The sequence below is a fragment of the Trachypithecus francoisi genome, unplaced genomic scaffold, assembly GCF_009764315.1.
Source record: "Trachypithecus francoisi isolate TF-2019V2 unplaced genomic scaffold, Tfra_2.0 Contig00274, whole genome shotgun sequence".
Classification (NCBI taxonomy): domain Eukaryota; kingdom Metazoa; phylum Chordata; class Mammalia; order Primates; family Cercopithecidae; genus Trachypithecus; species Trachypithecus francoisi.
Genome location: NW_022680536.1, coordinates 69886 through 84076, shown reverse-complemented (window position 1 = coordinate 84076; position 14191 = coordinate 69886). Strand labels below are relative to the sequence as shown.

The following is a 14191-nucleotide window of genomic DNA, read 5'->3' as shown; positions in this document are numbered from 1 at the left end:
CTGTTTTTGCCCACAACAATTCTACAAGACTAACACAAGAATGGTAAGAATTTACAAGGAAAGTGTTCTTCAAAAAAACTACAACATCTATATAACAAAGTCTTAGTAAGAGATTTTAAAATGGCATCCATCCATTCTGCTCACTTCTAGATCTAGAGCATTCCTTAGAAGTTCTCAGAAGATATCAGGCAACAGTTTTGCCCAATTTGTGTATGCTCATAAAATATTTTACTGCAATGCAAGTCATCAGTTGGTTTCCATCAGAATTCACTGACCATTGAGCTTTGGAGGAATCCAGGTATAATAATTTTAGTTACTTTTATAAAAACATTCAACTGCGTGCAGTGACTCGAGCCTGTAATCCCAGCACTTTGGGAGGCCAAGGCGGGTGATCACCTAAGGTCAGGAGTTAAAGACCAGCCTGGCCAACACAGCAAAATCCCATCTCTACTAAGAATACAAAAATTAGCTGTGCATAGTGGCGAGCACTTGTAGTTCCAGCTAGGCAGGAGGTTGAAGCAAGAGAATAGCTTGAACAGGGAGACGGAGTTTGAAATGAGCCAAGATCATGTCATGCCACTGCACTCCAGCCTGGGTGACAGAGACTCCATCTCACAGAAATAAATAAATAAAAGAAATATAAAAATGTTCATAATCAGATTTAGAGGAAAAAGACATCTTCTAGCTGATGAAGGACACACAAGGGCCCATACTATCTTTTAAGTTAAGGCTGTATTTCTTGTGGCATATAAAAATATCTGGCATGGGCTAGAAACAGTGGCTCATGCCTGTAATCCTGCACTTTGGGAGGCCATGGCAGGCAGCCAAGGTAGTGAAACGCTCTCTCTACTAAAAATACAAAAATTAGCCCAGCATGGTGGTGCAGCCTGTAATCCCAGTGACTCAGGAGGCTAAGGCAGGCAAATTGCTTGAACTGGGAGGCAGAGGTTGCAGTGAGCCGAGATCGCACCACTATACTCTAGCCCAAGCGACAAGCAAAATTCTGTCTCCAAAAAAAAAAAAGAAAAAAAAAAACAAAAAAAAACTTGTCATGTTGGAGGCACTCAATAAATACTGGCCAAATGAACTAATGATCTAATGCACTGGATTAATAATATATAATAATACATAATTGACTATACGTGTTGATTCAAATCAGTACAATCTAAAACAGTGGCAAATTACTGTGTAAATACATTTTTAAAATAGATTTAATATTGTACTATTTCATAAGATATGCATGTGTTCAAAGGGACCGCTAAAGAAGCATATTTAATAACTCTCCATCAACTACGCGGGCAAAGTGTATATTAAAGCCCTCATGTATGTCCATTACTATGTGAGGCACTTTGGGAAATGGAAGAGTACACAGTGCACGCACACAATGAATGTTGTTGAATGTTGCATGCATGAACCCTGCCCACGAAGTCTCAGAAGCATATTTCTTCTTAGCTTACTTTATTGCACATTTATATGGTAGGTTTATAATTAAGTCCCTCCTCATTACATGCAACAATGGAGCTGAACTCCAAATTAGTGCTTGTTTTTAGATTACAGTACAAGCCAATTTTGAAAACACAATCTAAAGGTAATCTCAAGCAACCAAAAAAAATCATATCTCAATTAGCAGGAATAAAGAAGTTATTTTACATAGCTAGGTAAAACATATTTCATACTGTAACACAATTTATTCAAATCACCAGATGCTAGTCAGTCATTGTTTGCCTGTGAGGCCAAGGGGCAGGCCACTTTGCAAAGGTTTAAATGGTGAATAAAACACCCTTTCCAATCAACAAGCAATCTCACCAGCAATGGTTTAAAACTGTTTTTCTTTAATAAAAACTGTGCATTCCAAAAATTAAAATCCTTCAAACAACAACAAAAATGGCACTCTGATTAAACTTCATTTTAGATCCTGCAGGACACTTTAGCCCAACTTGGTTTTACTCTAGATTTCACTGCCCTCCCACTCCGCTAAGTCTTTCACCAACATCCAAGCTATTTTCCTTCCCTGCCAGCCAGACAGGGGACGGGAGAAGCAGGTGGCCTTCATTGTCAGCAGGTCTTTGATGTTAAAAGGGTAGCACAGTCCTTTCAAACTCATCCAACGTGTTTGCATCTAACCAAGTTAAACAACTAAAAGAAGTAAAACAAGAAAGCAACGCTTGTAGAACGTACAGTGCATATTGGCGGCATATGCCTGTTTAAGACTCGCCTGCTTGCTTCTCCTTTTCGATCGCTGCGAACAGAAAAGAGAAAGATGGAGTGGGATGATTAAGGGGTTTCAGTACAGCCTAATATGGAATTAAAGGGCTTTCATTTGCAACATCTTTTCATATCCTAAACGTTCTGCAAGTGTACCTAGGTAGTCACGTCATAATCAAATAAAAAATGTTTATGGGTATTTTAAATAACGGTACATTTATAAATGTGTTTGTATATTTTCAGTGATAAATGTGTTTGCTATAATACAGCGTATTAAATATTGCATTACTAGATTACTGACCCCTGTATTCATGCAATCTTCCCCCTTAAGGTTCGCCCTATTGTTTTGTTTGTTTTTGTTTGGTTGAGATAGAGTCTACGTCTGTCACGTAGACTACAGTGCAGTGACAGGATCTGGGATCATTGCAGCCTCCTCTCCCAGGTTCAAGCAATGCTTCTGCCTCAGCCTCCCAAGTAGCTGAGATTACAGGCGCCCTCCAGCAAGGCCAATTTTGTATTTTTTGTAGAGACGGGTTTCGAACTCCTGACCTAAGGTGATACCCCGCCTCGGTCTTCGGAGGTGTTAGGATTACTGCACTAAAAGCGATCTGATTTTTAATTATCTTTTGCAAGCCACATTCATCAACTATAGGCCCCCTGCGCGCACTCCCCCGCCTCCCGAAATCTTCCCGTTGCAGCTCCCAGTCTCCCCCCCTCCCACCGGCCGCTCCCATTCCAGCCTTTGTAAAGATGGGGGAAGAAGGAGGCTTACTTTCTTTGGAAGGTAGTGGATTTTTCTCATGCGTTCGTGTCCTCTTCAGTTTCCACGTATCGAATTTCTCGATCTCAGCCATATCAGGTTTGTCAGACATGGCTAAGGAGGAAGTGGTATGGCGCAATCCAAACAGCGTTAAGGGCCGCCTGTTCAGGTCTCTGGACTGGTACTTCTGCCCTCCGACCCTCAGCCTGAAAGCTCTTCTCACCGTCCTTCCGCTGCCCTTCCGCGCTCACTAGCTTCCTCTTTCTACAGAAAAAGAGGCGACACCTTTCCTCCAATATTTCAAAATTTCAAAATGCGGGGACCAAAGAGGGAGGATCCCTCTCAAAGTGGAATGTTGTGGAATAAAGGAAATTGACCACTGCGAATTGTTAATTACAGTGTTTAAAATTAAAGGCTGCTTGGTCGAGGAGAGAATGGAAAAGCCACTTCCGCGTTCCAGTGGGAAAAAGTCGGGCAAGAATTCCTAAAATGGAGCCCAGGTCGCAAAAGTGTTTCCATTTTCTAGCGGCCGTCTCTCTACAAGAAGGCAGGCCAGGTCCTGCGCCGGCTTTCTAGTCCCCTCACACAGGCGGAGGCTGCCGCTGGAGCTTCAGACAACCGTTCTATCCGCTTCCTAGCCGGCGCCACATTGCAGCACAGCGCACAAAGCGCCGCGGGGAAGCCAGTCCTGCCTGCGCTCGGGGCAATTCGGCATCGCTGGCACACATGCGTCTGCAAGAAGGGCTATGAAAATGTCACAGCACAGCCCTGCCGCCTCCAGGCTGCACAGATGCAGCCCGCACAACCCTCTGAGGCTGGGAGATGGTTCGGGCCCAGGAGATGAGCCTCAGAAAGAAGGATCTGTCTGTTCCCCCGTATCTCACCCTCCAAAACTACAAGGCCTTTGCGGGCCAGCACTAAGACATTTTAACACGATCCCTCCGAGCGGCATGGCAAAATGCCGGGTTTTTAAAATTTTGTTCTTAAATTATCGATATCCCCACCGCATTACCCAGCATCTAAGGTGTTTCGCATCCCGCCAGCCTTCCCGGGGAGAACTACTGGGCTCGGCTTTAGGGGATGCCTTTACAGGGACGCGGATAATGAAGGGGCCAGCGCGGCAGGAAGGGGACCGCAGGAGGAGTAAGGAGATAGGGGCCCTGGGACTCACCGGAGCCAGGAGCGTGAGGGACCTAAATCTAGTCAGCGCAGTGTCCACCGCCGAGTTGCCAGGACAAGGTGGGCGCGCGCTGGTTTATGAGCCCTCCTATGTAAATGAGGTGATGGCACCCACAGGCCCGCTTAAGTCTTTGGCTCCATGTCTCCGGAGAGCCTCTGAAAACTGCGGGGCGTTTGGGGAGCCCCAACCCCATCCTGGGTCCACCACTGCCCCCTAACCACAACAATGACGAAAGATAAAATAAGCAAAACACCTTCCAACACTGCCTTCAAAACGCAGTTTCCCCTTTTACTAGAGGAGGGCAAAAATTGGTCTTGTGTACTGGTGTATATTAATTAACGGTTGCGGTGGTACCTAGGGTAACAGGCATTGTTTTGCTGAGAAATTGGCTTTATCTAGTGCCGACATACGCACGCAAAGGCGCCGTGTCTCTCCCTGGAGGGCCTGGCCCGCTGCAGGGTTATTATTCCTATGAGTCAGCTTTCAGACCAGTGGAGGCCTATGCGCCCCATTCCGGACTTCTTTGTCTTTCTTGCTGGCGTTCCTCTTCCGTTTGGCAGAAGGTAAAGCAACCCTCAGTGATTTTAAAAGAGAAACTTCCAGCACTGTAACATCTATATTGTTTCATCAGCATAATCTTTGTGGGCACTCGACTCAACAGTAATATTTGCTGGATGTAATGTGTCTGGAGTTTATAGCTCCCTCTTAGCAAAATAAGTCAAGTTCAAGCTCTGCCATTGACTTACTGCCTGACAATGAGGAAATTCTTCACCTTCTTGTTTTTTATTTTAATAAATTATCAAAGTGATTGCTAAGGAGGCCTGTGTTGAATTCCAAAGACTATAGTCCCATTATCTCTAACATCACAAGATAAAATTCAAAAATCAAACTATATTTTTCAAGGCAGCGCTTCCAGCACTAGGACATCTCCAAAGTGCAACTGCATCTGGAAATATAAAAGATTTGGGTAGAGGGAAACGCTTTTCAAAATGACACCTGACTGTGTGAATTCCAGTGACCCACTTGCTAATGAAAATTATTGCAAATACCATGTCCTGCACCTGCAAATGGTGTGTGAAAGGAAGAAGACCTGCCGGTTATAAAGAGGCCTAATTGTGATTATTTCTGAGACAAGGCAGTGTGTAAAATATTTCTTCTCCTTTTGCTGTAACCTGAGCAAATGTTTTTTAGAAATCCGTTGCTAATTATTTTCACGGCACAGGTTTTTGTTTCGCTGGAGATTTGAATCACAGACTTCCCCGTTTCTTCATTTACTTGACTTCCTTTTTCCTGGGGAGGAAGCAAGTGGGGGTGAGCAGAAGCATGTGCCATCTAGTTCCCTAGGTAACACTCTTCTGGGTGGCTGCCTTCCTGCCCCCCTCCTCCCAAATAGGGCACTAGACCTGTTCGTGCGTGCACCGAATGTCACCTGTCTAGTAATAGTCCCCCTTCCCTGTTCCATGTTGGGAGTCCACTTCATCACTGAAACAGAAAAGATCTTGCAGGGTGGCTTTTCACCCGTTCAGCTTGCAGCTGCCCTTGTAACTACACCGTTTCCGCAGATTCTGCGATTCCATTTTCCCTCACCCAGCTGCTGCAGAAAATCATTTCTTTTCACCCGATGTCTCCTGATGACAAAGGAGTGCCACTACCTTTTTGTGGCCTCTTCTCTCAGGGGCTTTCCTCAGAAAGTGTTAGGCCTCACTGAAACAATTCCCTAAAGGAGAGGGACGAATGCAAACTTGGAAACGTCTGGAGAAGTTTTCCAGTGCAGTAGCAAGCAGCCTTCCACTGTGTGGAGACCTGATAGGCAGGTGGGAACAGAGAGGAAGAGAAAGAGAGGTGAACTGCTTAAGTAAAAAAATTCCCATGATTGGACTTGACCTGCCAACTGTTCAGGAAATCTACAGAGAATGGAAACAGAAGGGTGGTTCAGATACAAGGAAATGCAAACCAAAGAAATATTTATAAAAGTTGCATGACTGGCCACATGAATGAATCTTTTTGTGCTAGAGTTTTCTCATCTGTAAAATAGGTTCATTGCAGTACCTACCTCACAGATTGGGAGGATTAAATGCTTTGGAATGCATGAGAATTAGTAAGCTTGTTGCATTGTTAGCATTAGGATGGAAGGTTGGGGACAAAATAATAAAATAACTGTTTACTGTTTAGAATAAATTAAAATTTTAGATGTCTTGATATTATGATTTGTCTTATAAAGTACAAGTAAAAATCAGGTCTTTTGTTAGTTTTACAGTGAATAAAATATAAGAGTTCCTATTGGTTCATTGGATTTCAAAGGCTCCTACCATCTGCCCCACCTGCCTACACCCCAGACTCCCCGGTGGCCCCTGCAGTACCCATCTGCTCATCCTGTTCTCCCTCACAGTGGAATCCTCCTTCCACTGATGGGACGCTAAATTCCTTTAAAGGCAAAGACCAAGGACAGGCACAAAGTGACTTATGCCTGTAATCCCAGCATTTTGGGAGGCCAAGGTGGATGGATCACCTGAGGTCAGAAGTTCAAGACCAGCCTGGCCAACATGGTGAAACCCCATCTCTACTAAAAATACAAAAATCAACCAGACATGGTGACATGTGCCTGTAATCCCAGCTACTCGAGAAGCTGAGGTAGGAGAATTGGCTTGAACCTGGGAGGCAGAGGTTGCAGTGAGCCAAGATCATGCCACTGCATACCAGTCTGGGTAACAGAGTAAGTGTCTGTCCCCAAAAAAAACAAAACAAAAGACGCAGCCCAAGGCTGAGAGTCCTGACTCACTCCTGTAATCACAGCACTTTGAGAGGTTGAGGAGGGAAGATTCCTTGAGTTCAGGAACTCAATGTATTGACCTGTAGTCCCATCCACTCAGGTAGCTGAGGGGAACTGATCACTTGAGCTTAAGGAGTGGAGGCTACAGTGAGCTGTGGTCAGGCTGCTGCACTCCAGCCTGGGCTACAGAGCAAGACCCTATCTCAAGGAAAAGACACACACACACACACGAGATACAGCCCTATTAATGACAGAGAAGGGAAAGAAGAAAGAAGAGAATGATATTTAGTGGATTAGCTATATCTTGTACTCTCTGTTAAGCCCTTTTGTATAATACCTTATTCAACTCTCACTCTCTTAGAACCCACCTATATTAGTGCCTATATTGAAATTAGTACTTATAGTAGTGGATACAATATCCTTATTTTTACTGCTAAAAGAACCTGAGGCTGGGAAATTTTTAAACAATTTGCTAGAAACCAAACTTTCAGATCTATCTGCCAAGCACTTTCATTGAAGCCCATAATCTGTCTTACCTTTAGCTGAAATACATCTTTCTCCAGGATTCACACTTTTAGTGGACCCAAATTTTACAAAATGTGATGGTACAGAAGGCAACCCCTGCAAATGTGAGAAAAGCAAGCAGAGGATAACAACAAAGGGGAGTGAAAGAATACCTTCTAGAGTGCTCAGTGCTGAGTGCAGATTGCCTTGCTGTTAATTGTCCTGTTTGCTTAATTGATCCAATGGAAATTTTAGAGCCAAAAGAAATGTGGAAGGGGATCTCATTCAACCCAGTTTCCCTTCTGTGCCTTGAATTTTCCTCTACAACATCCCCTCTAAGTAGTTACTCAGCCTCCACATAGTCAGGGAACAACATGGGAGCAGAGAATCTTTGCAGGGAGCAATGAATAACTTAGCTTGTCAGGCATTTGCCTTATGTGAGAGAGAGTGACAGGATATAATGCTGGGAACCTGTCAGATGCCAGGTTGTAGAATAATAATAAAAACCATGTCTGTAACCATAGAAATAATAACAGCAAGCACTTTTCTGAGTGTTTTCCACACACTGGGGAGCTTTCCATGTAGTATTTCCCAAATCCTCATGCAATCTTATGGCAGTGGCACCATTAGTTTCTTCATTTTGGAGATGAGGGATAGACTGATTACATAAATTTCCCAGGAATACATCACAAAAGCCAAAAACAGCATTTGGACTCAGACCGGGTGACTCAGAATCTGCCTCATTTAAACACTAAACTTCTCTAGAATCCTAACGTTTTGGAAAACTTTGATCCATAGACCAAATAAGGGTAAAGTTATATTCTGTCTCAATAAGCTGTCTGGCTATTTCCCCATGAAAACATTTAAACACAGATATTGTCATCATATATCATCTACATTAAAATTTGCCTATCCCAATTTTCAAACTCTTTAACTGCAGAAATTCACATTGCTCATCTTCCTACATGGCCAACGTGCAAGAAATAAAGGGAATTGTGTATCTGGAACATTGGTAATTTTCCTAAGCTTTTCACCACTTCAATTTTTTTAAGACATTACCCATATTACAGTGGTTAAAAATATTTCTAGGTTCAATATCATATTGAAAGGGGAGCCATTATGTACTCCCAATGACAAATCTTTTACTCTATTGTCAAGCAGAATTATCATTAGCAAGTAACAAGTGTTTTTATATTTTAATGTGCCTCTTCTGTTGGTGTCAAAGCTTTTATATAAAATATAGTATTCAGATGATCAGCAGGAGGTGGTTAATGGCTCTATGGGAAGGAAAACAAAGTGTAGGTAATGGACCACTGGCTCACATCTGAGGGGAAAACCCAGATAGGCCAAGATCAACCTCCTTGGCTGACCCTCGTGATTTGGCCTATCCTGGACTGGCTTCACAGTGCACAGCCAAGCAGCAGCACTGGGTCACATGCTTAGAAGGACCCAGTACTTGCCTTAATATTCTGCTGCCACCATTTTGAAATTCTTAATAAATTTTGAACAATGGGCCCATTTTGCATTGTGTCTCCCAAGTTCTGAAGCCAGCCCTCCCTCTTTTAGATTCTCATTCTCTTAGCACCTCCAGTAACACTATTTTTTCCTGGACCCAAAAATGGGCCCATACTCACATATCCCCTCCTTTGCCTATAAAGAATGACCTCTTAGGTCATGTCCACCAATACTTTCCAAATGAGGGACTTTCCTGTTACTCTTGGTTCACTTGAGAAAGTGAGGGAAATGTAGAAAAAAAAAATTTCACTAAGAAACTAGAGGAAACCAAATTTTAAAGCACAAAACAGTGGGCTTCTTAGTCATGCTAGAGCCTAAACACAACTTCACTTGACTGGCACAACGAAGAGGCTACAGTGTCTTGGTTCTCTTACCCAACTCCAGCCTACTTTGCAGGAGGTATGGATACTGGACCAAAGTTCTTACATCAAGCTTTCCCAGTAGAGGCAGTGGCATCAATGCTTGCATTAGGGGAATTCTTCATTCCTCCTTTGATTTTCTCTCTAGTTGAGGGCCAATCTTTTTGACCTGGTCCTGGACTACACTCATGCATAGCAAACAACCCCAGGAAATCTTTGACCTCTGAGAGACAGGAACTTTTCAGCATCACCTCCAGTGGTTCCTTGTTGGTGTTCTTATACTGTCTTGTCCTAATTTTGCAGTTAAGTTGGGCAGCTTTCCTGAAATTTTCAAAGCTCTTTGACATTAACCCCTTCCTAGTGCTAGTGGATCAGTCTGAGTGTGCGCATAGGATGATCCAGACCATTCACCTTCCACAAAACTTGTGTCTGAGTCTAGTTGTCCCCAGAGCTGGTATCCTGGAGCAGTCACTAAATTTTTCTAGGGACTGTGAGAGGAGCATATACCAGTTCTCTTCTTTTCCTTCCTTCCAGGTTATTTTTTCCTGTCTGAGGGATGTCTACAGCTTAGTTTACTAGCTCGTCAGAATTTACTGATATGTACCAAGGCCAGTGACAGAGCAAGCCTGTATCAGCATCTCCAATGGCTTCTTTAGTTCTCTCTGATGCTGGCACTTGCCGAACGCTTCCCAGGGGAAGAAGGTCACACCATAGTACTTCATCCTTGTATTTACTTTACACCTAAGATAGAAAAAATAGGCACAATTTCCACCAAAGCAATAAGGATAATGCCAGCGATTTCACCCTTAAGTACATACCCAAAATAACTGAAAGCAAATATTCAGATATACTTGTATACTTCATCATAGCAGCATTATTGATGACAGCCAAAAACTGGAAATAACCCAATGTCCATCAATGTATGAACAGATAAATAGGATGTAATATATCTATATTATGAAATATTATTCAGCCACAAAAGGAATGAAGTTCTAGCTGGGTGTGGTGGCTCATGCCTGTAATCCCAGGACTTTGGGAGGCTTGAGGTGGGTGGATTACCTGAGTTCAAGACCAGCCTGGCCAACATGGTGAAACCCTGTCTCTAATAAAATTACAAAAATTAGCTGGGCATTGTGGTGGGTGCCTGTAATCCCATGTGAAAACTACCAGGGAGGCTGAGGTGGAGAATTGGAACCTAAGAGGTAGAGGTTGCCATGAGCCAAGATATTGCTCCACTGCACTCCAGCTGGGTGACAGAGCAAGACTCCATCTCAAAAAAAGAATTTCTAACACATCCACAACAAATATGACTCTCACACATGTTATACTAGTGAGAGTAGGCAGACACAAAGATCACATATTGTGTGACTCAGTTTTCATAAAATTACAAGAATAATTAAATCTAGAGAGACAGAAATTAGATTAGTGGTTGTCAGGGGTTGGAGGAGGGAGGAATGGGAGTGATTGCTTGATGGTTGGAGTTCCCTTTGGTGATAAAAATGGAACTAGATAGAAATGGTAGTTACACAATACTGTGAAGGTACTAAATGACACTAAATTGTTCATTTTGAAATGGTGGAACTTTATTATACGTGAATTTCTTTTCAAAGAAGAATGGAAGGAAAATGAAAATTTAAAAAAAAAAAAAATTCTCATTACCCAGAGTTTGATTATGGGGAGACAGGAGGAGGGCAGGGGTGCAGTGAGATTCAGGTGATCTTAACTCTTTTTGTGCCATGCCCCTTTTACCATAGAAGATGACATAGTGATACTGGAATTGTTCTTAATGCTAAGCAAACAATAACATACCCGGTTTTGTTGTAGTAGTAGCAGTGATGGTGATGGTGGTGTATTTTGTTAGTTTTTGTCATCAAAGAATTGATTTCTCAGATTTGCTTGACTTAAAAACACCTAAATTTACTCATTTATGAAAGTGGCTTCTCCAGCATGTGTATGTATATATTTTTTACTACTTACATTATTTGTTACAAAGACTAGACATACGGTTGGACATCAAGCTTTTTATTTTTTAATCTAGACAGGGACACAATGTTAGTTTAAGTCAGATGAAATATTTTAGTGTCTGAATTTTATATTTTGCCATCTGTGGTTATGTTTGCATGAATGCCTTAGTTTTGTAGCTAGAACACTGTTTGGTTTTGTGTAATGAAATATTTGTCTGACTTTTGTCTCTAGCTCCTGGGAAGTAGTTTCTAAACACTTGGAATTTCATAAGTGATTGGAGTGTCTTTGTTATTCATAGTGGGCCCCCTGGACCAGGCGTGATTGTTTATAATACTGAGATGGCTTACACTGGACAGTTATGCTAATTAGATGATTCAGGATAGGGACTGGCTGATTAGAGGGTTAGGGCTTTGAGCTATAAGATATAAGCCCAACCTCTGGAAGGGAGAAGGGAGCTGGAGATTTAAACATATGGCCAATGATTTCATCAATCATAGCTGTGTGAGTCCTCAATAAAATCTTGGTACTCCAAAGCTCAGGTGAGTGTCCTTGGTTGACATTACTGCTTGAGTATTGGCACACTTTCAGGTTGGGAGGATAGCAAATCTCTAAGATGACAGAAGTGTTGCACCTGGAACCGTATCACCTTGTGAATTACTTCTTTGGGCTGATTCTGCTCTATGTCCTTTTAGTACTATAAAACTGTAAATGTAAACATTGCACTGTCTTGAGTTCCTATGTCATTTTAGCGAACTGATGAACTCCATTGTAGTTATGGGAACATTCCAATTTTTAGCCAGTTGGTTAGAAGACAGAGACAACCCTTGGGATCCTTTAATGAAGGACTGGTATCTGAAGTGATCACAGTCTTCTGGAGGACTGGCCTTAAATTGTAAAGTTTAGCTTACCTCTGGGTAGATTACAGAATGAAACTGTAGGAAAAAGTACTCTCTTTTATTAAAACTGTGTAAACCAAAATTCCAAGCCTCCAAACCATCTGAACGGACTCCTTCTCTCAGCCAAGGGCATTCTGAAACTAACCTGAAAACTAATTCAGGACATGATGAGAAGGAAGGGCCAAACATGCCTCATTATACGCCCCTTCCTTTTGAAATCAGGAAAAGGTGACTAGCATTATCATCAACATGGACCTTTACTCTGATAAGAAAATTTACAATGTATTTGCTCTGAAGCCTGCTATTCAGGGACTCATCTGAATTAAAAATTTTGGTCTCCACAATCCTTTATTGTAATGCAAGTATTTTCTTTCTATTGATTCGATGTCTTTAAATAATAACTCTCTCAGTCAATTGCCAATCAGAATATGTTGAAAACAGCTGGACACAGTGGCTCATGTCTATAATCTCAGCACTTTGAGAGGGGGAGGCAGATGAACTACTTGAGACCAGCATGGACAACAGGCAAGTCCCTGTTGCTAGAAGAGAGAGAGATAGAGAGAGAGAGAGAGAAGGAGAGAGAGGGGGAGAGAAAAGAGAGGAGAGGGAAGAGAGACAGGGAAGAAGGGAAGGGAGGAAAGGAAGGAGGGAGGGAGGGAGGGGGAGAGGGTGGAGGGGGAAAGAAAGAAGGGAGGAGGGAAGGAAGGAAGAAAGGAAGGAAGGAAGGAAGGAAGGAAGGAAGGAAGGAAGGAAGGAGGAGGAAGGAAGGAAGGAAGGAAGGAAAGAAGAAAGAAAAAGAAAGAGAGAAAGAAAGAAAGAGAGAGAGAGAAAAGAGAGGAAGAGAGGAAGGAAGGAAGGAGACAGAAAGATGAGAGAGAGAAACATTTTAAAATCTACCTAGGACTGGAAGACCCTGCTTCAAGTTGGCCCACCTTTCAGGATCAAACTACTGTATATCTTACACATACTGATTAATATCTCATATCTCCCTAAAACATAAAAAAGCATGCTTTACCCCAACCACCTTGGGCACATATCATCAGGCTCTTGTAAGGCCATGTCACAGGTGTGTCATTAACTTGGGCAAAATAAACTTTCTAAACTGATAGAGATCTGTCTCGGATAAATCTTTGGTTTCACAATTGGTAACCACAAAGGGATTCTGTCTGACTGGAGGCTCCCCTGATATTTGACAAACCTTCTATGACTGTTTGGTACCAGCTTGAGCTATCCTTATGACTCAAATGAGTAGGACAATTTTCTGAGGCTGAAAACACCTCCCTTCTGGAGAATCTCTGATCTCACAAAATTTAGTCAAGATCTGAAGTTTATTTTGCTGTACAACTCCTTTTCTGGAGTTTTACTTATTTCCAAAAAGGAAGGCAAGTTTTCCTGCTTCCACTACTGTAGAGAGTGGGAACCCACTATCTGAAATTTTAGATAACTTTTTTTTTTTTTTTTTTTTTTTGATATGGAGTCTGGCTCTGTTGCCCAGGCTGGAGTGCAGTGGTCGGATCTCAGCTCACTGCAAGCTCCGCCTCCCGGGTTTACTCCGTTCTCCTGCCTCAGCCTCCCGAGTAGCTGGGACTACAGGCGCCCGCCACCTCGCCCCGCTAGTTTTTTGTATTTTTCAGTAAATACAGGGTTTCACCGTGTTAGCCAGGATGGTCTCGATCTCCTGACCTCGTGACCCGCCCATCTCGGCCTCCCAAAGTGCTGGGATTACAGGCTTGAGCCACCGCGCCCGGCCGATAACTTTTAACAAGGAAGACAAGTGTGAGTTTTGTTTTATTTTATTTCACTTTAAGTTCTGCGATACATGTGCTTAATGTGCCAGTTTGCTATGTAGGTGTTAAGGTGCCATAGTGGTTTGCTGCACTTATCAACCTGTCATCTAGGTTTTAAGCTGAACATGCATTAGGTATTTGTCATAATGCTCTCCCTCCTCTTTCTCTCCACCCCAAAATAGGCCCCAGTGTGTGATGTTCCTCTCCCTGTGTTCATGCATTCTCATTGTTCAACTCCCACTTACAAGTA

At 42.6% G+C, this 14191-nt stretch overlaps 1 protein-coding gene across 1 annotated transcript; it reads right to left on the bottom strand.

Moving 5' to 3' along the window:
* Window positions 1–1441: 1441 nt before the first annotated feature.
* On the bottom strand, window positions 1442–3838 carry LOC117082992 (thymosin beta-4-like). The gene is made up of 2 exons (XM_033210122.1): window positions 2978–3838; window positions 1442–2239 (listed from the first exon to the last, which is right to left on the bottom strand). Exons 1-2 carry the CDS (start codon window positions 3075–3077, stop codon window positions 2205–2207), a joined length of 135 nt encoding a protein of 44 aa, XP_033066013.1. The 5' UTR covers window positions 3078–3838; the 3' UTR covers window positions 1442–2204.
* Window positions 3839–14191: the final 10353 nt, after the last annotated feature.